This window comes from Oncorhynchus mykiss, chromosome 8 (assembly GCF_057628025.1).
Source record: "Oncorhynchus mykiss isolate SJ-2025 chromosome 8, ASM5762802v1, whole genome shotgun sequence".
NCBI classification, from domain to species: domain Eukaryota; kingdom Metazoa; phylum Chordata; class Actinopteri; order Salmoniformes; family Salmonidae; genus Oncorhynchus; species Oncorhynchus mykiss.
Genome location: NC_143029.1, coordinates 30,277,501 through 30,302,988, shown reverse-complemented (window position 1 = coordinate 30,302,988; position 25,488 = coordinate 30,277,501). Strand labels below are relative to the sequence as shown.

Genomic DNA, 25,488 nt, shown 5'->3' with positions numbered 1-25,488 from the left:
AGGGGATGAATGTCTGTGATAAGACCTTTGGTTAGACAAGTCTTCAGTGCAGTCGCTATGTAATCCTTTTAACCGTTTCTGTCTGATTCAGGGGGTAACAATACAGGATGGGTTGACATCTGTCACTTTGAATCATTATCTGCACTGTAATAGATTTGAACTGGGCTCGATGATGTTCTGTTCATTGGCGGTATTGTGTAGCGGAGGTCTTCGACTGTCCATTAGTCTTTATCTAAGGGCTACGGTTGAGGAGCTAAATATGTGATATTGAAATTCTAAAAGATGTCACTGGCGGCTCTAATGTTAATGATTATTTAGCAGCCAGGTAGGTTACGGAGAATAAACAGTATTTTAAAACAACGACCAGAAATATAACTCTAAGTATTGACCAGTGTTAAACTTGAGCATGTACTGTGACTATACATGGTATTCTAATGATAAATGAATTTGCCTTTTGCTTTGTGAGACTACGGGAATGAAGAAATGTATTTCTAACGAGTTGGAGCCAAATTACAACTGATATGAAGCTTGGCTGGAGAGTGCCGCTCAGCTCTGAGATAGAAAAAATAGGATTAAAAATGCATTTGATTTCCTTCCTATCGAAGTTTCTGCAATTACGAAGCCAGTTAAAATGAGGAGCGGCATTTTCCTATCTCTCTCCCTCACACACACACACACACACACACACACACACACACACACACACACACACACACACACACACACACACACACACACACACACACACACACACACACACACACACACACACACACACACACACACACACACACACACACACACACACCCACACACCCACACACCCACACACCCACCCCTGCACACAGACATTCCTCTAGACTGTAAAGCAGCTATATAAAAACACTACTTGGCCTTCATGTTGTGTGACCAGATGGTGAGGTTGGAGCAGCGTACATCCAGCAGCACATTGCAACACACTCCAGAGACGAGGGGAGTCTTTGAGGAGAGAAAGACTCTCAATCTGGTGGTGTAATTGTATCCCTCTCTGCTCTTCATACTTCTCTGACTCTCTCCTCAACATCCCTACTTTCACACCCCATCAGCACACGGCACTTTTCCAATAAATACGTTTGGCATCGCTATAGCCGGTGGCCATCTTTGTTGACTATTATGTCGATAAGTCAACCACAACAACAAAAACAAGGGGTATTGAATAGGGCTGTTATGGTGAACATATTACCGCCACACCGGCGGTCACGACTCATGATGGCAGTCAAATTCCAAGTGACTGCTTTGTCATGGTAATTAGGCCTCTCCAAGCTCTGATGCTGCTGATGGTCATTAGTATCCTACAAAATGTGCTAACTGCCTGGTACTCAGCACTGCCTGGTACTCTGCCTGGTACTCAGCACTCCCAGCACTATTGTCAAGCTAATCAGTCTGACATCAATGCAAATGTAATTTAAAATCTAATCAAACACTTCATGAGAGCCCATGAGCTCATATTGCGCAACATTTCTATAGGCTAAGCAATTGCATGAGAAGAGGAGGAGCCCATCAGCTTTCTAAAGGCTAGGCCTACTCTATTTATTTTTCAACTTTCCTAATATTAAGAACATTGCTTCTCTTTACAACAGGAGTACAGCCTACCTGCCTGGCATGAAAAGTGTCCTCCATTTGCTATTTAAGTGTATACATTATGTATTACATACATGTATTCTTTTCCATTGCCCCTGTTTCAATACAGTTGGTGATAATGGTCCATTCTAAATCAAAACTAATTTCATACATACATTATTTAGTGTATGTAAAGATGAGATTAAATAAAAAAATAGTGTGATGAGTGACAATATTAGCCTATCACGTGTGAATGATATATTATGACGTAATGTTGTCCATCTTAAGGCAAGAAACAACGCATGCTTTTTATTGACTTTTTCAAATCCTAGTTGCACACCTCATGTAGCCTAGCCCATAGACCTATACAGTGCATTTGTAAAGTGTACAGACCCCTTGACTTCTTCAAAATGTTGATAGTTTACATCCTTCTTCTAAAATTGATGCCGCCACCATGCTTCACCGTAGGGATGGTGCCAGGTTTCCTCCAGGCGTGACGCTTGGCATATCAGGCCAAAGAGTTGAATCTTGGTTTCATGGTCTGAAAGTCTTTAGGTGCCTTTTGGCAAACGCCAAGCGGGCTGTCATGTGCGTTTTACTGAGGAGTGGCTTCCGTCTGGCCACTGTTCCATAAAGGCCTGATTGGTGGAGTGCTGCAGAGATGGTTGTCCTTCTGGAAGGTTTTCCCATCTCTACAGAGGAACTCTGGAGCTCTGTCAGAGTGACCATCGGGTTCTTGGTCACCTCCCTGACCAAGGCCCTTCTCCCCCGATTGCTCAGTTGGGCCGGGTGGCCAGCTCTAGGAAGAGTCTTCGTGGTTCCAAACTTCTTCCATTTAAGAGTGATGGAGGCCACTGTGTTCTTGGGGACCTTCAATGCTGCAGAAATTATTTAGTACCCTTCCCCAGATCTGTGCCTCAATATAATCCCGTCTCGGGGCACTACAGACAATTCCTTCGACCTCAAAGCTTGGTTTTTGCTCTGACATGCTTTGTCCTTATGGGGTATTGTGTGTAGATTGATGGGGATTTTACAAAATGTTATACATTTTATAATAAGGTTGTAATGTAATAAAATGTGGAAACAGTCAAGGGGTCTGAATACTTTCCGAATGCACTGTATATTTTGATAAGGTGTGTATCATAACTAAAGTGGCAAAATAACTTCTTAAAATTAAGCAGATTAATCCGCGTTACAATGGGTGTAGAACCTAACTGGCACACATATGCAGCGAGTGAGTTTAGAATTTGGGGGAGATAATTTTCACAATACACATTTTTGCATCTTTGTAATAAAAGCATTACACGCATACTCACATTTGCGGTCACTTCTGAGAATGGGTTTTCCTGCTAATGGAACATACACACTTATAACCTACTACCATGTGCAAATTGCTGCGCTTATAATGTGAAGAAATAGCTTAATAGTTGATAAACATTTTAAGCTAAGCATTCTGATCTGTTGCATCAGGCTCACTGCTTAAAACAGGTTTGTTTTCTGCTAGTGGTTGTATTAATTTGGGATCTATCGCATCCCACAACTGTACCAGATTATGTTTGGAATGTTTATTTCTCACACAGAATAAAATTGGTCGACTTTTGTACTATGGGGAATAGTAGATTGACATTGGCCAGTGCTTTTGCTGTTCGTTAGGCTTACTCATCTGGTTGGCTAACTAAACGTTTGGAGAAAATATATATTATATTTTATTCACATATGTTCAATTGTATTCTTCATACTATAAAATAATATAAAATAATGTCACAGAATTCTAAGCAAATCTGGTCTGCTAAATGAACGAGTGTAGCCCACAGCCATATGGCATAGCCAGATCAGAGCCTAACATAAGGACAACTCAGAGTATGCTATTCCGTTCTTCTGAAATAGACTACATTTTCTTCATATCATGTTTCTTTAGACCTGTCTAAAATAAATCATGGATTCATTGTGATGGTGTAGACTATATTACAGTGATTTATTCGACTTTTTAAAATGTAGATGTTCCAAAGGTCTGCATCAGTGGCTTGTAGGCGATGCGTGGAAGCCAGGAGATGCTAAATGTGTTTATGTTAATTAACAGTCAATTACCATGAGACGGGCAGTTATTTGCTTGACAATCACCGGCTGACAAAATTTCATGACCACCACGGTCCTCGTCATAACATATTAATGGTGCTGATTCACACAGGGTTTCCAGGCACAGTGATCGTGTTCTCCACATGCATCACACAGACATGGCTTATCAACTATTCATGCCTTAGAGTTTAGATTCACTGCGTTGTTTAGAGAGAAAGTCGTTCTGAGAGGATTGTGTGACATATAAAGTTAGAAAACAAGGGAGAAACAAGGGAGGGGAACATACTGTGATATCTATTATGGATAGCCCCCCCCCCTACAATTTGCTTCAACTTCAGTACCTTTTGCCCTAGCACTACACACCTGATTCAAATAATCAACTCTTGATCAAGCCATGAATTAGTAGAATCAGGTGTGTATTGCTTTAACTAATGACTGTATCTGCTACTGTATGGAATCCCTGTAAATACACTGAGAGCCATAGAACTAAAGAGGCCTTACAATGTGGGGCTAGATGTAGTCTCCCTGTCCAGGGTAAGACAGGAGACACAGTGTAGACTACACTGGTGCCCTTGAGAAAAAGACTTGGGGACACCATGCAGGCTAGCAGTAGACTAAAAGCTGACTTACGATGTGTAGTGTGATATAGTTACTGTACTGTGGCCCTGTCTTGGGGACACCATGTCATGATAACAGTAGGGACAACGGCAAGACTGAAACTGGACTTACGATGTGTAGCATGATGTAGTCACCGAGTCGCGGCGCGCTGTCGATGCGGACCAGGATGCCGTCCTTGATGGTGGTGCTGAAGCCCACAGCCAGGCGGTCGGTACGCGTGCTGGGCCTCTCGTTGTTAGGCCACGTGTACGTGATCAGACCCCCGCCCTTACCGAAGATATAGGTGGTACCAGCTGCAGAGGGAGAGAAGAAGAAGATGGAGGAAGATTACTTTATTGTCCAATGTACATGAATATGCAACGGAAATGTGTGCTCTGCATTATCCCAACCCCTCCAAAAACACAGATAAGGAAACATGGAGGGAGAAATGGGGAGAAAGAGAGAGAGAGAGAGAGAGAAAGAGAGGGGTAGAGAAAGGCAGAGAAAGAGAAGGTTGGAGAATGAATGAGATTCATGAATACAAGGTGCAAGCTTAATGGACTGGCCTATAACTACACACCAAGGACGGTGAGGTCCCCGAGTTAACCTTGAACACAACACCTTTTTCTAATGTCTCCTCCAAACTAGATGCACCTTGTTTCGGATAAACGCTGTAAAACCAAATCCTCCCCGAACCACATAGCCAATGGTGTAAAGGCAAATTCCTCCAAGTTCTATTTCAGGGTTTTAAATTCTAATCGTATTCAGAAAGACTTCCACCTGAGGTCGAAGACTTCAGCTCCCAGGGTGCATATCTGGCCTATAGTAGCTCTTAAATATAGACACTGCCTGGGAATAACAGGCACAGCAGCCCAAAACGGATAAGTCTTCCAATCCTCATGTATTAAACATAAGACTGCAACCTAAGAACAAAGGCCGGCATTGGAAAAAAAAATCGACTAACCTTCCTCGAGTTTAAGTTAACAAATGGAGAGCAACAAAAAAGGGGACTCCGGGACTGTGGCCTAACAGATCAGGGTATAAGTCGGAAATACACCATCTTATTTATAGGCACAGTTTGATTAACACCACCGTTTGGATCCAACTTGGCTCCAAAATAGCTCTTCTAGCAAACTGGGAATTGAGGCTGTATTTATATGTTTATATATGTGTGTGTGTGCGTGCGGTTGTCTAAAACCCACTTAGACTTAGGCCATGCCACACCACCAATACAGTGGCAAACGTGCAGACGGTAGGCCAGACCTAGAACAAACCTAGAGGGGAGAAATTGCTAGTGAAGTGCAATAGAGCATGCCCTTCCTACTCTCAGGAACAATGAATGACATATTTCTGGTCTATCTGGGTGGCTGTCTAGCCAACTCTTCTCTTAAACAGAAAACAATCTGGTCAGTACTGCAGACTGAGGACCCAGGAGACATGTGAATAGAGGGGGAGATAGAGAGAATAGAGAAAGAAAGCAAGAGGGACAGAGAGGAATAGAGAGAGAAAGAGAGAGAGAGGGATAGAGAGAGAGAGAGGAATAGAGAGAGAGGAATAGAGAGAGAGAGAGGAATAGAGAGAGAGGAATAGAGAGAGGAATAGAGAGCGAGAAAGAGAGAGAGAGAGAGAGAGAGAGAGAGAAAGAGAGAGAGAGAGAGAGAGAGAGAATAAAGAGGGGTTAATAGAGAGGGAGAGAGAGAGAATAACAGTAAATCTCTGTAAGACCAAAATAATGGTGTTCCAAAAAAGGTCCAGTCGCCAGGACCACAAATACAAATTCCATCTAGACACTGTTGCCCTAGAGAACACAAAAAACGAACAATACCTTGGCTTAAACATCAGCGCCACAGGTAACTTCCACAAAGCTGTGAAAGATCTGAGAGACAAGGCAAGAAGGGCATTCTATGCCATCTAAAGGAACATAAAATTCAACATACCAAAAAATACGTGAATCAGTCAAAGAGCCCATTGCCCTTTATGGTTGTGAGGTCTGGGGTCCGCTCACCAACCAATATTTCACAAAATGGGACAAACACCAAATTGAGACTCTGCATGCAGGATTCTGCAAAAATATCCTCTGTGTACAAATAATGCATGCAGAGCAGAATTAGGCCGATACCCACTAATTATCAAAATCCAGAAAACAGCCGTTAAATTCTACAACCACCTAAAAGGAGGCCATAACAAAGCCATCACCTACAGAGAGATGAACCTGGAGAAGAGTCCCCTAAGCAAGCTGGTTCTGGGGCTCTGTTTACAAACACAAACACACCCCACAGAGCCCCAGGACAGCAGCACAATTAGACCCAACCAAATCATGAGAAAACAAAAAGATAATTACTTGACACATTGGAAAGAAGTAACAAAAACACAGAGCAAACTAGAATGCTATTTGGCCCTAAATAGAGAGTACACCGTGGCAGAATACCTGACCACAGTGACTAACCTAAACTTAAGGAAAGCTTTGACTATGTACAGACTCAGTGAGCATAGCCTTGCTATTGAGAAAGGCTGCCGTAGGCAGACATGGCGCTCAAGAGAAGACAGGCTATATGCACACTGCCCACAAAATGAGGTGGAAACTGAGCTGCACTTCCTAACCTCCTGCCCAATGTATGACCATATTAGAGACACATATTTCCCTCAGATTACACAGATCAACAAAGAATTTGAAAACAAACCCAATTTGGATAAACTCCCATATCTACTGGGTGAAATTCCACAGTGTGCCATCACAGCAGCATGATTTGTGACCTGTTGCCACAAGAAAAGGGCAAACAGTGAAGAACAAACACTATTATAAATACAACCCATATTTATGCTTATTTATTTTCCCTTGGGTACTTTAACCATTTGTACATTGTTACAACACTGTATATATATATATATATATACAGTGCCTTGCGAAAGTATTCGGCCCTCTTGAACTTTGCGACCTTTTGCCACATTTCAGGCTTCAAACATAAAGATATAAAACTGTATTTTTTTGTGAAGAATCAACAACAAGTGGGACACAATCATGAAGTGGAACGACATTTATTGGATATTTCAAACTTTTTTAACATACAAAAACTGAAAAATTGGGCGTGCAAAATTATTCAGCCCCCTTAAGTTAATACTTTGTAGCGCCACCTTTTGCTGCGATTACAGCTGTAAGTCGCTTGGGTATGTCTCTATCAGTTTTGCACATCGAGAGACTGACATTTTTTCCCATTCCTCCTTGCAAAACAGCTCGAGCTCAGTGAGGTTGGATGGAGAGCATTTGTGAACAGCAGTTTTCAGTTCTTTCCACAGATTCTCGATTGGATTCAGGTCTGGACTTTGACTTGGCCATTCTAACACCTGGATATGTTTATTTTTGAACCATTCCATTGTAGATTTTGCTTTATGTTTTGGATCATTGTCTTGTTGGAAGACAAATCTCCGTCCCAGTCTCAGGTCTTTTGCAGACTCCATCAGGTTTTCTTCCAGAATGGTCCTGTATTTGGCTCCATCCATCTTCCCATCAATTTTAACCATCTTCCCTGTCCCTGCTGAAGAAAAGCAGGCCCAAACCATGATGCTGCCACCACCATGTTTGACAGTGGGGATGGTGTGTTCAGCTGTGTTGCTTTTACGCCAAACATAACGTTTTGCATTGTTGCCAAAAAGTTCCATTTTGGTTTCATCTGACCAGAGCACCTTCTTCCACATGTTTGGTGTGTCTCCCAGGTGGCTTGTGGCAAACTTTAAACGACACTTCTTATGGATATCTTTAAGAAATGGCTTTCTTCTTGCCACTCTCCCATAAAGGCCAGATTTGTGCAATATACGACTGATTGTTGTCCTATGGACAGAGTCTCCCACCTCAGCTGTAGATCTCTGCAGTTCATCCAGAGTGAGCATGGGCCTCTTGGCTGCATCTCTGATCAGTCTTCTCCTTGTATGAGCTGAAAGTTTAGAGGGACGGCCAGGTCTTGGTAGATTTGCAGTGGTCTGATACTCCTTCCATTTCAATATTATCACTTGCACAGTGCTCCTTGGGATGTTTAAATCTTGGGAAATATGTTTGTATCCAAATCCGGCTTTAAACTTCTTCACAACAGTATCTCGGACCTGCCTGGTGTGTTCCTTGTTCTTCATGATGCTCTCTGCACTTTTAACGGACCTCTGAGACTATCACAGTGCAGGTGCATTTATACAGAGACTTGATTACACACAGGTGGATTGTATTTAACATCATTAGTCATTTAGGTCAACATTGGATCATTCAGAGATCCTCACTGAACTTCTGGAGAGAGTTTGCTGCACTGAAAGTAAAGGGGCTGAATAATTTTGCACGCCCAATTTTTCAGTTTTTGATTTGTTAAAAAAGTTTGAAATATCCAATAAATGTCGTTCCACTTCATGATTGTGTCCCACTTGTTGTTGATTCTTCACAAAAAAATACAGTTTTATGTCTTTATGTTTGAAGCCTGAAATGTGGCAAAAGGTCGCAAAGTTCAAGGGGGCCGAATACTTTCGCAAGGCACTGTATATAATATGAAATTTGTAATGTCTTTATTGTTTTGAAACTTCTGTATGTGTAATGTTTACTGTAAATCTTTATAGTTTATTTCACTTTTGTATATTATCTACCTCAACTGCTTTGGCAATGTTAACACGTTTCCCATGCCAATAAACCCCCTTGAATTGATTAAAGAGGGGGAATAGAGAAAGAGAGAGAGAGAGAGAGAGAGAGAGAGAGAGAGAGAGAGAGAGAGCGTATAGAAGAGAAGAGAAGGAATAGAGAGGGAGTGAGAGAGGGAGAGAGAGAGAATAGAAGGGAAGGAATAGAGAGGGAGTGAGAGAGAGTGAGGGAGAGAGAGAGAGAGTAGAGTATAGAGTATTACTTCATTAATCCCGACTTGGGATATCACAGCATGCATCATCAATGAATTCCAAAGACAGGACACGCAACAATGGCTAAGACACATAAAGGCACATGCACCATAGTATCCCTGAAAGAATAGTCTGAGAGAGAGAATAGAGGGACACGATGGGAGTCATCAGGTAACAGTGTGAGGACCATGTATTAGACCTCCTCCTAGTCTGTACATGATCTGAAGAATCTGGCACAGTTTGAGGTTGGGCCCTACAGATCACACCCCGCCGGGTGAACGTTTTGGTTTTTGCCCTAGCGCTACACAGCTGATTCAAATAATCAAAGCTCGATGTTGAGTTGGTTATTTCAATCAGCTGTGTAGAGCTAGGGCAAAAACCAAAACGTTCACCCGGGAGGGGGGGGGGGGGGGGGCCCAAGGACCGAGTTTGAGAATCACTGAAATAGAGTAATATCCTCATGTGCTTTTCTTGTACTGAAGAAGGTTAAAAACCACTGGTACTATAGCTCTGCATACTGTATGTGAGTAACCATTGTTAAGCTGCAAGACAGTGCTTCATATTGTTGTTTTAGCTCTGTTTTCATGTACACTGTGAGACAGTTCATATGACTGTATACTGTGAGACATTAAGACAGATATTAACCTCTAGCTAGGTCAGTCTGTATACTGTGAGACAGTTCATATGACTGTATACTGTGAGACAGTTTATATGACTGTATACTGTGAGACAGTTCATGTGACTGTACACTGTGAGACAGTTCATATGACTGTATACTGTGAGATAGTTCATATGACTGTATACTGTGAGACAGTTCATATGACTGTATACTGTAAGACAGTTCATATGACTGTATACTGTGAGACAGTTCATATGACTGTATACTGTGAGACAGTTCATATGACTGTACACTGTGAGACAGTTCATATGACTGTATACTGTGAGACAGTTCATATGACTGTACACTGTGAGACAGTTCATATGACTGTATACTGTGAGACAGTTCGTATGACTGTACACTGTGAGACAGTTCATATGACTGTACACTGTGAGACAGTTCATATGACTGTATACTGTGAGACAGTTCATATGACTGTATACTGTGAGACAGTTCATATGACTGTACATTGTGAGACAGTTCATATGACTGTATACTGTGAGACAGTTCATATGACTGTATACTGTTAGACATTAAGACAGATATTAACCTCTAGCTAGGTCAGTCTGTATACTGTTAGACATTAAGACAGATATTAACCTCTAGCTAGGTCAGTCTGTATGCTGTGAGACATTAAGACAGATATTAACCTCTAGCTAGGTCAGTCTGTATACTGTGAGACATTAAGACAGATATTAACCTCTAGCTAGGTCAGTCAGGATACTGTGAGACATTAAGACAGATATTAACCTCTAGCTAGGTCAGTCAGGATATGGTCTTGCTTTGTCTTCCCTGCAACATCCTTCCAGCCAGAAGAGTTCAGCCAGCTTCAGATCAGTCGTTGAGTAAAATCTGTGTGTGTGTGTGTGTGTGTGTGTGTCTGTGTCTGTGTTACGACACAGTGTTTTTCTGTGGATGGTGATGAGAAGAGAAGATACAGCACCCCAGGGAGCCAATTATCACATTGAGGAGATTCGCTTAGATTATGGAGACAGTGTTCAATCACACATACACGCACGCACACACACACACGCTCTGATTGACTGAGCAAAGTCAGACTTGTCAAAACCCCACAAAACCCCACATATAAAAAGGCCCTTACCACTGCAAAAATATCCATAATGCAGTACCATGCAGACTTCAGATTACTCAAGTGTGTGTCCATGTAACATGTAGGCCAGTGGTTCTCAGTCCTGGTTCTGAGGATTGTTGTTTTTAGCCCTAGCACCACACAGCTGATTCAAATCATCAAAGCCTGATGATGAGTTGCTCATTTGAATCAGCTGTGTGGTGCTAGGGCAAAAACTAAAACGTTCACCCCTGAGGGGCCCCAGGACCAGGATTGAGAACCAAAGCTGTAGACTGTTGCTTTATGCAATGTAAATTGCATGCAGAACAGAATGACAGGACTGTGGCATGGGGAATATTTATGGATATGTATTTCATATCCATGGACAATGAGAGATAGAGTGCATGGAGGAAACTGGGTGGATTACAGTTACACAACTCATGGAACGTTTCCAGGAGATTCAGAAAGGCTTTCACAGGTTTTAATGCATCTCCTCTCCTCTCCTCTCCTCTCCTCCCCCTCCCTTCTCCTCTCCACACCAGTTCATGTCGCATTGTGGACAAGTCTATTTCAACCAAATCTCAGCAACATTATTTGCAAAATCTTTAGAGAAATAAGAACTTAAAAAACATTGTCCTTTTAGAATGTTCTGAAAAAAAATGTTTTAATATATATTACTGGTGACTTCAACTCTAATTATTTTGTATAGTATTGTATAGGATTATCATGAACTGTGATTTCTCCCGAAGTATTGGATAAGGCTTACACCAGCTACTCCAGGTGGGATCAGGTAGAAGTATTGGATAAGGCTTACACCAGCTACTCCAGGTGGGATCAGGTAGATGCAAACATGATATCTATGTATATGGGCTGATGCACTATTCTCACACTTTGTCCTACCACATCTGAACTGGGATTAAGCTCTTTCCAGTACTCTTTTCAAGCACAAATCAGAATTACTTTTCCTGAAAAGAGTACATAATATGAAAAACAAAAGGAAGTAAATTGAGTCCTTACAAAGGTATTGAAGCATAAAGAGTAACTAAGACAAAAACCAACAGTGTTCAGAGCACATGAACCCTGAACGTCATAGGGGCTGCCCGATTTACATAGGCAGCCCGATTCTGATCGATTGCCCAACTGTTGGCAAAAAGGCTCATCTGATTTGGACAAAATATCAAAATTGGACAGCCTGTGTAAACATGGCCTAAGAGAGAATTAAACAAAAGCAGCAGAACTCAGCACTGGGTCACAGTGAGGATGCTCCCATGGTGATGATGATTCTACTGCATCACCTCGCCTCAGCAACAGAGCACTAATGACTTGTCTGCAGGGTCTGAGACGATGACCTCGCTCAAACAGACTCACACAGAGACAATTAACTAAACTAAAAGCCTCCACTCACACTGGGGGGGGGGGGGGGGGGGGGGGGGGGGGGGGGGAGAGGGGTGCAGTGAGAGAGAGAGAGAGAGCGAGAGAGAGCGAGAGAGAAAGAGGTTGTCTTTCTTCAGACTTGTTAAATGGTCAGTTCTTTATGCAGGGTCCCTAATTTCTTGTCGGTCTGATTGTCTGAACTTAACCCTTTGCCCGGTAATCTTCACCATTACAGAGTAATTATGCTGCCAATGTCATTATGGTTGGCTAGCTACCAGTGAAAGACACTTATTATTATTGTATAAAGACAGCGTTTTTTTTTACAGAGGGACTAAACTCATCTTTAAAACCTAACAAATGGCCTAATAATTCATTTGAAAAACAATAAATTGTCAGTCCGCCACTTGGCTTGCTGTAAAGCTGAAAGGTAGGGCTGGTCAGAAAAACCCTCTCAGACTTGTAATAACAACTTATAAAGACGTTGAGCGATACATACAGGTAACTGCCAAAACAAAGAGTAAATGAGGGATACAAAGTATATTGAAAGCAAGTGCCTTCTGAGTTAATTAAGCAATTAACCTCCCATCTTGCTTAGGGTCATGTATAAAAATGGCCAGTTTCCCATTATTAAATCACGGCAAGAAGAAAATATCTCAGTGACTCCCAAGCAGGACGCTTGGCCCCAGCGATGTACTGGGCCGTATGCATTACCCTCTGTAGCACCTTACGGTCGGAGGCCGAGCAGTTGCCATACCAGGTGGTGATGCAACCTGTCAGGATGCTCTCGATGGTGCAGCTGTAGAACTTTTTGAGGATCTGGGGACACATGTCAAATCTTTTCAGTCTCCTGAGGGGGGAAAGGTGTTGTTGTGCCCTCTTCAGGACTGTCTTGGTGTGTTTGGACAATGATAGTTTGTTGGTGATGTGGACACCAAGGAACTTGAAACTCTTGACCCGCTCCACTACAGCCCCGTCGATGTTAATGGGGGCCTGTTAGGGCGGTACGAATTCTCAGAAGGCAGCCTGACCTCCGCCAACTTTTTCACCATCTTTTCTTCACGCAAATGACAGGGATTTGGTTCTGTTCCCGAGAAAACAGTATATCCTCCGTGTCAAACTCGTTAAAGGAAAAAGCTTCTTCCAGTTCGAGGTGACTAATCGCTGTTTTCTGATGTCCCGAAGTTATTTTCGGTTATAAGAGATGATAGCAGCCACAGTATGTACCAAATAAGTTTTAAAAAATAAGTTACAAACAATGCAAAAAACCTAACCAAATAGCACAGTTGGTTAGGAGCACATAAAACGTCAGCCGTCCTCTCCGGCGCCACCCCAGATTCCGGAGCGGCGCCTGAGACAGCGTTTTCCACCATCAACAAAACACCAAACGGTGGGATTTCCCGTGGAAGAACGTGTCCCATCTCTCCAATAGAGTTCCAGACACTTGTAGAATCTAGGCATTGAAGCTGTTCTGGCTCATGGCGGCCCAACACCCTATTAAGACACTTTATGTTGGAGTTTCCTTCATTTTTGGCAGTTACCTGTAGATTATTCTACATACATGTACATGATTTCCATATTGTGCTCATATTTAAGATCTCATTGAGAAGAGGCAGAGTGCCAGGAAAAACCTCATCAAAGGAAAGACATCAACAAACAGATTAGAAGATGGGATATTTCTATTTTGGTTGGATGAAAAGTATCTTCCATCTCCTCCATCTTTAAATAATGTATACTAATAATGTATAATACTCTTGTCATGGCCAACGGCTATCACAGACCGACCAGTAGGATGGATCTGTGAATTAATAAGATAGACTCATCAAAGATGTCCGGTCTATCTGGCATTCGTATCAACACTTGTTATTGACAAAATGTGTGAGATTAAAACTTTCTAAGAATGAAAGGGAGCACAAATAACCAAGAAAGCAATTGTGCATGTGCGTCTGGGAATAACCACCCACTTCAGGCAGTGTGGGAAGGCATATTTCCTTCACCCAGATTTCTCCGAACCTCATTCCTCTATAAATACACCACTTTCTTCACTATGGGAAGTGCATTAACCTCTCTCTTTGAGGCAGCACTTGGTTGATTCACAGGCAGACAGGCAGACAGTGGGTCAAGGCTATGTCCTGTATCTCCCTGGTCCCCCCAGGCAGACAGGCAGCAGGCCAGGAGACAGTGACAGTAGGTCAAATTCCGCGGCCTTGTCCTTAACCCATATAGAGCTAATGCTACATGATACAGCAGAGACATAGCATGACCAGTCTGAGTGGCTAAAGCAGAAGCTATGAAAGAGTTTCTCAGCCCAGGTTTAACAGGGATCCCGAGTGGCGCAGCGGTCTAAGGCACTACATCTCAGTGCTAGAGGTGTCACTACACCCTGACACCCTGGTTTGAATCCAGGCTGTATCACAACCGGCTGTGATTGGGAGTCCCATAGGGAGGCGCACAATCTCCAAGGTGAACAGCCTCTGGTATGTTAGAACAATGTAGGTAAGGGAAATTGGCAAGTGGGAACAGTGTGTGTGTGTGTGTGTGTGTGTGTGTGTATCCACCACCCATACTGGGAATAGTGGGATATCCCATAACACCTGATCCCCATGAGGCAAAACACAGTGGGTAGATGAGAGACAGGGAGTCCGTATCTCTAACCGACAAGCGCACACACACACACACACACACACACACACTTTCTTTCTGTTGTTTGCGTGCTTTTATCTCTTCTCCCGTTATCTCCTGGGCTTTCAGCAGGGCTGGATCTCTGGGCATTCAGCAGGGCTGGATCTCTGGGCATTCAGCAGGGCTGGATCTCTGGGCATTCAGCAGGGCTGGATCTCTGGGTTTTCAGCAGGGCTGGATCTCTGGGCTTTCAGCAGGGCTGGATCTCTGGGCTTTCAGCAGAGCTGGATCTCTGGGCATTCAGCAGGGCTGGATCTCTGGGTTTTCAGCAGGGCTGGATCTCTGGGTTTTCAGCAGGGCTGGATCTCTGGGCTTTCACGAAAACAGGACAAATACGTTTTGATGTGGTCCAATATTCCAATGCAGCGACGAACACACACACACTGCAGAGAAAGAGGCCGTACTGCTAAAACCTCCCACACTGAAACGACATAATATTCTCCTCAGTCACGTTCAGAAGAGGTTTATTACTATGCATTTCACTGTCCCATGTTTAATACATAGGAAATCATTAGCTCCACTGTTCTGCCCTCTACGCATTCTTCAGTTCTACAACACCAATGAAGAATAATCAAATTCCATCGAAATACAATTGTGTTCTGTCTGGATAATCGTCAGGCTTTATCAGGGTTCTGCAAGCCCTTAACAACGATGTTATTCATTTATTGATAACTCTTTCCATGTCCTTTGAATAGACGAGGGGGGGTTTGATAGAATACTCTCCGTCCTCACTCGCACGCTAAAAGGACATTTCCCCACCAAAACCAGAAATAATAGCTCCAATTACGAAAGCATCATTTTAGAATGCCCATGATATTCTGAAATGTGTTCCTTCCGTCATCAACACTAGCTCTGCACGGAATACAGAAACCACGCTGTGATTGATGGGGTGTAACGGGATATGACGAATGACTTCGCAGAGAGAAAACAAACTCTTTCAATTATTTCCTGTGTCTGCTCCTCTAGTGTAATCAGCTGCAGTATTAGTGCTGTGGGAGTCATGGCCCATGCGGTATAGTAAGGCTAATGATCACAGTCGCAGTGGGAAGGAAGAGTCATTCACTTCACAGCAGTAACCATATTATTAAGTCGGTGATGGCCATGTTGAGAAGTGAACCTCTAAAAGCTTAGACGCTAACAACGGCACGCAATACGGAAGAAAACGACTTCATCGAGGAGTTGTCATCCTTATATCCTTCATTGGAGGGTGCCCTATCGGAGAGTGGAACAGCTCAAAGTGCCATCGGTACAGAGCGGAGGAGAGGAGAAAGGAAGCGAGGGAAGTCGGTCAGGTAGAGAGGCAAAAGGGGAGAGACGAGGAAGGAGAGGAGAGGACGGATCTCCACTGAGATCTAGCAGACTGTCAGTTAGAGTGCTGTACAGCAGCCTCCATACTCATAGTTCACAAGCCAAGCTATACATCTCCACACACATACAATACATGAAATGTCCTAATGTACGTTTATGTGCGTACATATGCAAGGACGCACGCACGCACGCACGCACGCACGCACGCACGCACGCACGCACGCACGCACGCACGCACGCACGCACGCACGCACGCACACACACACACACACACACACACACACACACACACACACACACACACACACACACACACACACACACACACACACACACACACACACACACACACACACACACACACACACACACACACACACACACACACACACACACACACACACACACACACACACACACACACACACACTAGAGCTCAGAGACTTCCCACACTCATTACAGAGAAACTCGGACAGCCAGCCCCACCCTCCTCCTTCTCTCCTGCCCTCAACCCCTCATCTCCTCCCCTCCTTCCCACCTTCTCTCCTTCGCTACATTGCAGCATTGACACCTTTGTTGTAGCTGGTCGGATAGATGGAGAAGAAGCTTTTTCTGAGAAGTTTTTTTGTTATTTTCTGGATGTGTCAGCTTCTATCCTCTCTGGGTTGTGGTGATGGGCTGTGAGGTGATATCTGAGGTGTGTTGCTGTGTGTGTGTGTGTGTGTGTGTGTGTGTGTGTGTGTGTGTGTGTGTGTGTGTGTGTGTGTGTAGTGTTGCCTACTGCAGAGCCTCTTCACCCACACTAGTTCAGGCTCCAACTACGTTCTCTGTACTGTTGCAGCCACTGTCTGTCTTTTAGAATGGAGGAGGGAAACAGACAGAAGAGAACAGAAGGAAGGAGAGACAGGGAGAAGGAGAGATACATGGGGGGAGGAGAGGATGAGGGGCGAGAGAGAGAATGAGAGAGAGGCAGGCAGAGACAGAGACAAAGAGAGAGAGAGAGGCAGGCAGAGACAGAGACAGAGAGAGAGAGAGAGGCAGGCAGAGACAGAGAGAGAGAGAGAGAGGCAGGCAGAGACAGAGACAGAGAGAGAGAGAGGCAGGCAGAGACAGAGACAGAGAGAGAGAGAGAGGCAGGCAGAGACAGAGACAGAGACAGAGAGAGAGGCAGGCAGAGACAGAGAGAGAGAGAGAGGCAGGCAGAGACAGAGACAGAGACAGAGAGAGAGGCAGGCAGAGACAGAGACAGAGAGAGAGAGAGGGGCAGGCAGAGACAGAGACAGAGAGAGAGAGAGAGAGAGAGAAAGAGAAAGAGGACACATACAGTGCCTTGCGAAAGTATTCGGCCCCCTTGAACTTTGCGACCTTTTGCCACATTTCAGGCTTCAAACATAAAGATATAAAACTGTATTTTTTTGTGAAGAATCAACAACAAGTGGGACACAATCATGAAGTGGAATGACATTTATTGGATATTTCAAACTTTTTTAACAAATCAAAAACTGAAAAATTGGGCGTGCAAAATTATTCAGCCCCTTTACTTTCAGTGCAGCAAACTCTCTCCAGAAGTTCAGTGAGGATCTCTGAATGATCCAATGTTGACCTAAATGACTAATGATGATAAATACAATCCACCTGTGTGTAATCAAGTCTCCGTATAAATGCACCTGCACTGTGATAGTCTCAGAGGTCCGTCAAAAGCGCAGAGAGCATCATGAAGAACAAGGAACACACCAGGCAGGTCCGAGATACTGTTGTGAAGAAGTTTAAAGCCGGATTTGGATACACAAATATTTCCCAAGCTTTAAACATCCCAAGGAGCACTGTGCAAGCGATAATATTGAAATGGAAGGAGTATCAGACCACTGCAAATCTACCAAGACCTGGCCGTCCCTTTAAACTTTCAGCTCATACAAGGAGAAGACTGATCAGAGATGCAGCCAAGAGGCCCATGATCACTCTGGATGAACTGCAGAGATCTACAGCTGAGGTGGGAGACTCTGTCCATAGGACAACAATCAGTCGTATATTGCACAAATCTGGCCTTTATGGAAGAGTGGCAAGAAGAAAGCCATTTCTTAAAGATATCCATAAAAAGTGTTGTTTAAAGTTTGCCACAAGCCACCTGGGAGACACACCAAACATGTGGAAGAAGGTGCTCTGGTCAGATGAAACCAAACTTTTTGGCAACAATGCAAAACGTTATGTTTGGCGTAAAAGCAACACAGCTGAACACACCATCCCCACTGTCAAACATGGTGGTGGCAGCATCATGGTTTGGGCCTGCTTTTCTTCAGCAGGCACAGGGAAGATGGTTAAAATTGATGGGAAGATGGATGGAGCCAAATACAGGACCATTCTGGAAGAAAACCTGATGGAGTCTGCAAAAGACCTGAGACTGGGACGGAGATTTGTCTTCCAACAAGACAATGATCCAAAACATAAAGCAAAATCTACAATGGAATGGTTCAAAGATAAACATATCCAGGTGTTAGAATGGCCAAGTCAAAGTCCAGACCTGAATCCAATCGAGAATCTGTGGAAAGAACTGAAAACTGCTGTTCACAAATGCTCTCCATCCAACCTCACTGAGCTCGAGCTGTTTTGCAAGGAGGAATGGGAAAAAATGTCAGTCTCTCGATGTGCAAAACTGATAGAGACATACCCCAAGCGACTTACAGCTGTAATCGCAGCAAAAGGTGGCGCTACAAAGTATTAACTTAAGGGGGCTGAATAATTTTGCACGCCCAATTTTTCCGTTTTTGACTTGTTAAAAAAGTTTGAAATATCCAATAAATGTCGTTCCACTTCATGATTGTGTCCCACTTGTTGTTGATTCTTCACAAAAAATACAGTTTTATATCTTTATGTTTGATGCCTGAAATGTGGCAAAAGGTCGCAAAGTTCAAGGGGGCCGAATACTTTCGCAAGGCACTGTAGAAAGTTACTGCTAGAGACTCCTTAGTGGCTATATGCTGTATACTTTGATGATGAATTAGCATTCTACTCGCTCCAATGCAAACATTCACACATAGTTACAATATTTTATGGCTGTGCTGCATATAGCATATAGTATAAATGGCAGGTGGATGTTATTCTGGCCTTCATTTCACATCTTTGTAAAATACACAACTCTGTGTCCTAAGTTGCACGATGGTATTACAGCTATAGTAGTAAGTATAGCATAGTATAGTAGAGACATTAAAGAGTATTGTATTCTAATATAGAATATTATAGTATAGTATAGAGTTATTAAGTATAGTATAGCGTTAGTAAGTATAGTATAGTATAGCGTTAATACGTATAGTATAGCATGAGTAAGTATATTATAAACTGGGTGGTTCGAGCCCTAAATGCTGATTGGCTGACAGCCGTGGTACTGTATATCAGAATGTATACCACAGGTATGACAAAACCTTTATTATTACTGCTCTAATTACATTGGTAACCAGTTTATAATAGAAATAAGGCACCTCAAGGGTTTGTGATATATATATATATATATGGCCAATATACCATGGCTAATGGCTGTATGCAGGCAATCCACTCTGCGTTGTGCATAAGAACAGCCATTAGCCATATTATATTGGCCATATACTCCTTATTGCTTAAGTATAGTATAGCGTTAGTAAGTATAGTAGAGGATATCATATTGTAGCATTGGTAAGTATAGTATATTACAGTATAGCGATAGCAAGTATAGTATAGTACATTATAGTATAGCGTTAGTAAGTATAGTATAGGGTTAGCAAGTATAGTGTGGGATATTATAGTATAGCATTAGTAAGTATAGTATAGTGTCAGCAAGTATAGTTTATTATAGTATAGCGTTAGTAAGTATAGTATAGTTCTAGTAAGTGTAGTATAGAATATTATAGCATAGCATCAGTAGGTATAGTATAGTTCTAGTAAGTGTAGTATAGAATAGTATACTATAGCACTAGTAAGTATAGTATAGAGTTAGTAAGTATAGCATAGCGTTAGTAATTATAGTGTAGCATTAGTAAGTATAGTATAGTATATTATAGTGTAGTGTTGGAAATTATAGTATATTATAGTATAGTGTTAGTAAGTATAGTGTCAGTAAGTGTATAATGGTATAGTATAGCGTTAGTAAGTATAGTGTAGCGTTGGTAAGTGTAGTATAGCATTAGTAATTATAGTATATTATAGTATAGCGTTAGTAAGTATAGCATATTATAGAATAGCGTTAGTAATGATAGTATATTATAGTGTAGTGTTAGTAGCTATAGTATAGCGTTAGTAAGGTATAGTATATTATAGTATATCGTTAGCAAGTGTAGTATGGCGTTAGTAAGTGTAGTATGGTATCGTATAGCGTTGGTAAGTATAGCATAGCGTCGGTAAGTATAGTATAGCGTCAGCGAGTATAGTATAGCGTTAGCAAGTATAACATACTATAGTATAGCACTAGTAAGTAGAGTATAGTGCTAGCATGTATAGTATAGTGTTAGTAAGTATAGTATAGTATATTATATTATAGCGTTAGTAAGTATAGTATAGTATACTATATTACAGTAAAGCGTTAGCGAGTATAGTATAGCGTTAGTAAGTATAGTATAGTATAGTATAGTGTAGAATTAGTAAGTATGGTATATTATAGTATAACGTTAGTAAGTATAGTATAGTGTTAGTAAGTATAGTGTAGTATTAGTAATTATAGTATACTACAGTGTAGCGTTAGTAGGTAGAGTATAGTATACTGTAGTGTGGCATTAGTTAGTATTGCATATTGTAGTATAGGGTTAGTAAGTGTAGTATAGTATAGCGTTAGTAAGTGTAGTATGGTATGGTATAGCGTTAGTAAGTATAGTATAGCGTTAGTACGTATAGTATAGTGTTGGTAAGTATAGTATAGCGTCAGTGAGTATAGTATAGCGTTAGCAAGTATAACATACTATAGTATAGCACTAGTAAGTAGAGCATAGTGCTAGCACGTATAGTATAGCGTTACTAAGTATAATATAGTATATTATAGTATAACGTTAGTAAGTATAGTATAGTATACTATATTACAGTAACGCGTTAGTAAGTATAGTATAGCATTAGTAAGTATAGTATATTATAGTGTAGAGTTAGTAAGTATGGTATAGTATAGTATAGCGTTAGTAAGTATAGTATAGTCTTAGTAAGTATAGTGTAGTATTAGTAATTATAGTATACTACAGTGTAGCATTAGTAAGTATAGTATAGTATACTGTAGTGTGGCATTAGTTAGTATTGCATATTGTAGTATAGGGTTAGTAAGTGTAGTATAGTATAGCGTTAGTAAGTGTAGTATGGTATGGTATAGCGTTATTAAGTATAGTATAGCGTTAGTACGTATAGCGTTAGTGAGTATAGTATAACACTAGTAGGTATAGTATAGCGTTAGTAAGTATAGTGTAGCATTAGTAACTATAGTATACCGTTAGTAAGTATAGCATATTATAGTGTAGCGTTAGTAAGTATAGTATAGCGTTAAAAAGTATAGTATAGCATTACTAAGTATATTATAGTATAGCGTCAGTAATTATAGTATATTATAGTGTAGCGTTGGTAAGTATAGTATAGTGCTAGAAAGTATAGTATAGTATGGTGTAACATTAGTAGGAATAGTATAACGTTAGTAAGTATAGTATAGTATATTATAGTATAGTGTTAGTAATTATAGTATATTATAGTGTAGCATTAGTAAGTATAGTATAGCGTTAGAAAGTATAGTATAGCATTAGTAAGTATAGTATAGCGTTAGTATGTATAGTATGGTATATTATAGTATAGCGTTGGTAATTACAGTACTATAGTGTTAGTATAGTATATTGTAGTATAGGGTTAGCAAGTGCAGTATAGTATAGCGTTAGTAAGTTTAGTATGGTACAGTATAGCATTGGTAAGTATAGCTTCAGTAAGTGTAGTATGGTATAGTATAGAGTTAGTAGGTATAGTGTTAGTAATTGTAGTGTAGCGTTAGTAAGGTATAGTATATTATAGTATAGCGTTAGCAAGTATAGTATAGCGTGAGCAAGTTTAGTATGGTATAGTATAGCTTTAGTAAGTATAGTATAGTGTGAGTAGGTGTAGTATGGTATAGTATAGCGTTAGTAAGTACAGTGTTAGTAAGTATAGTATAGCGTTAGTAAGTGTAGTATGGTATAGTATATCGTTAGTGTGTATAGTATAGCGTTAGTAGGTGTAGTATGGTATAGTATAGCGTTAGTAAGTATAGCATTAGTAAGTGTAGTATCGCGTTAGTAAGGTATAGCATATTATTGTACAGCGTTAGTAAGTATAGTATAGCGTTAGTAAGTGTAGTATGGCATAGTATAGCATTAGTAAGTATAGAGTTAGTAAGTGTAGTATAGCGTTAGTAAGGTATATTATATTATAGTATAGCGTTAGTAAGTATAGTATAGCGTTAGTAAGTGTAGTATAGCGTTAGTAGGTGTAGTATGGTATAGTATAGCGTTAGTAAGTATTGCATATTATAGTGTAGTGTTAGTAAGTATAGTATAGTGTTAGTAGGTGTAGTATAGTATAGCGTTAGAAAGGAAAGTATATGATAGTGTAGTGTTAGTAAGTATAGTATAGTGTTAGTAAGTATTGCATATTATAGTGTAGTGTTAGTAAGTATAGTATAGCGTTAGTAGGTGTAGTATAGTATAGCGTTAGTAAGTGTAGTATAGCGTTAGTAAGTATAGTGTAGTGTTAGTAAATATAGTATAGCGGTAGTAAGTATAGTATATTATAGTGCCGTGTTAGTAAGTATAGTATAGCGTTAGTAAGTATTACATATTATATTGTAGTATTAGTAAGTATAGTATAGCGTTAGTAGGTGTAGTATAGTATAGCGTTAGTAAGTATAGTATATTATAGTGTAGTGTTAGTAAGTGTAGTTTAGCGTTAGTAAGTATAGTATAGCGTTAGCAGGTGTAGTATTGTATAGTATAGCGTTAGTAAGTATAGTATATTATAGTGTAGTGTTAGTAAGTATAGTATAGCGTTAGTAGGTGTAGTACGGTATAGTATAGCGTTAGTAAGTATTGCATATTATAGTGTAGTGTTAGTACGTATAGTATAGCGTTAGTAGGTGTAGTATGGTATAGTATAGCGTTAGTAAGTATAGCATATTATAGTGTAGTGTTAGTAAGTATAGTATAGCGTTAGTAGGTATTGCATATTATAGTGTAGTGTTAGTAAGTATAGTATATTATAGTGTAGTGTTAGTAAGTATAGTATATTATAGTGTAGTGTTAGTAAGTATAGTATATTAAAGTGTAGTGTTAGTAAGTATAGTATATTATAGTGTAGTGTTAGTAAGTATAGTATATTATAGTGTAGTGTTAGTAGGTATAGTATACTATAGTGTAGTGTTAGTAAGTATAGTATATTATAGTGTAGTGTTAGTAAGTACAGTATATTATAGTGTAGTGTTAGTAAGTATAGTATAGCAATAGACAACACAACAACTCAACATGTGTATATTATGAAGCACAGTTACAGAGTAGGCTAACTTATAGTTCTCTGAGAGAAGAATATCGTCTGACCAGCCACACAACAACTCTCTGCTGAGGATTAGACCCAGGTGCTAGTCTCCAGAAGACTAACAGGAATAACACATTCCAAGATGGCTTCTTCAAATGGAGCATCATTTATAATTGAATGTTCCCCGGAGGATAGATAGCTGATGTTGCTGCTGCATGATGGTTGCCAGTATGGCTTGCTGCCAAAGCTGTATAGTACAGAGATCAGCGCTCTCACTCACTCAGCTAGGCACATTCTCTCTCATGCACACACACACACGCACACACACACACACACACGCACACACACACACACACACACACACACACACACACACACACACACACACACACACACACACACACACACACACACACACACACACACACACACACACACACACAGCAGCAGCAGCTCTGAGAGAAGATACCAGTCTACAGATCTCCTTCCATTGCCGCCCACTGTGACGACTCAATGTCCCAGAAAAACTATTTGGCTATGGTTTTCCACTCCAACTGTCAAAATGTAACTGTCAAACTAAATTGCCCACCTAGCTAAAGTGGAAAGTTTTCTTTCACCATCCCCCGCGTCCCTTGCCCCCCTCCCCGGGTGCATTGTTTTATTTCTGACGTGACCCGCCGTTAGCTACATGAGCAATGATAGTGTGATTCAAATCAGACGTGCTATCCCCGCACACTTTCATCAGAGCTGCAGGGATGTGACAGACAAAGCCTGTTTGAGTGAAGTGATAATTGAGGCACTCCCAGAGAACGGGAGAAAGACAGAACTAACGAACAATACCAGGTAAAAATGGAGCTGGGGCGGCAGGAAGCCACGGCAGTGCCCGGCCACATCAATCAGCCTAATTGTCTCACTCTTTGGTCTTGTTAGCCGTGCGATTAGACTTGATACACCAATCACAGATGTCCACTTTGCTTTGATGAATTTGAAATCGAAGTGGGAGACAGAAGCGCGGAATGAAACCTACATATTCACAAGCTTTTAATCCTCTCCTTTGATATTGACAACATCAAATGAATAACCTAAAGAGCACTTGAACCAGAACAAGCCTTTGGCATTCTATTAGTGGAACGCATCCACGGTATTTTGAAATCCACAGTGCAGTGCCATTCCTTTCATCTAGCATATCACTTCAGTTCGGACCTTGGACAAGTTTGGGTGTCGGATGTTACACATTTTGGACGAACTTGATGTCCAGTGTTCTCTTCTCTGGTCTGTCTAGGTAATATGGTCCAGAACCATTAGCCTGGTCCCAGATCTGTTTGTGCATGTCTGGCATGACAAAGAGTGGCAAGAAGTGGAACGGCGGCACAAACAGGCTACAGAACCCTGTCTTCTTGGGCTCCATTAATTAGTACGTTAGAACATCTGTGTTCTGGTCGGCATGGCAACTCTATGGCAGGATCTAGTGTCCAGGTGACACCAGTGTCCTCTGTAATAATACGGAGACGATGTAATCATGTAACACCCACAACACCCGCAACTCTCTGACCTGACACGTCTGGCTCTCAGCGCTCCACTTGAACAGTTGCTGTTCACTAATGATGCCAAAGGAAACCATTGAATGGTGGCCACAGAGTTCTCTCTCTCTCTCTCGCTCTCTGTCCTCTCATCTTATCAATGCCGAGAAGGGAGTCATGAACGTAGAACTTTACAGGAAATGCAATGGGAGTTTATATGAACGTATGTCTCATTTCCAGTCCACCTCACACCGTAGATGAAG

At 41.4% G+C, this 25,488-nt stretch overlaps 1 protein-coding gene across 30 annotated transcripts in view; it reads right to left on the bottom strand.

The window, feature by feature from the left end:
• Nucleotides 1-25,488, bottom strand: part of LOC110529758 (neurexin-3b) — a 465,957-nt gene that overhangs the window by 117,388 nt on the left and 323,081 nt on the right. For all 30 annotated transcript variants that reach the window (XR_016497721.1, XR_016497720.1, XR_016497723.1 and 27 more), the window contains one exon: nucleotides 4,405-4,586. Coding sequence is in view for 21 of the 30 variants with exons in the window: in XM_090243127.1 (XP_090099253.1) it covers nucleotides 4,405-4,586 (182 nt within the window). In the remaining 9 variants the exon portion in view is untranslated. The remainder of the gene's footprint in view (nucleotides 1-4,404; nucleotides 4,587-25,488) is intronic.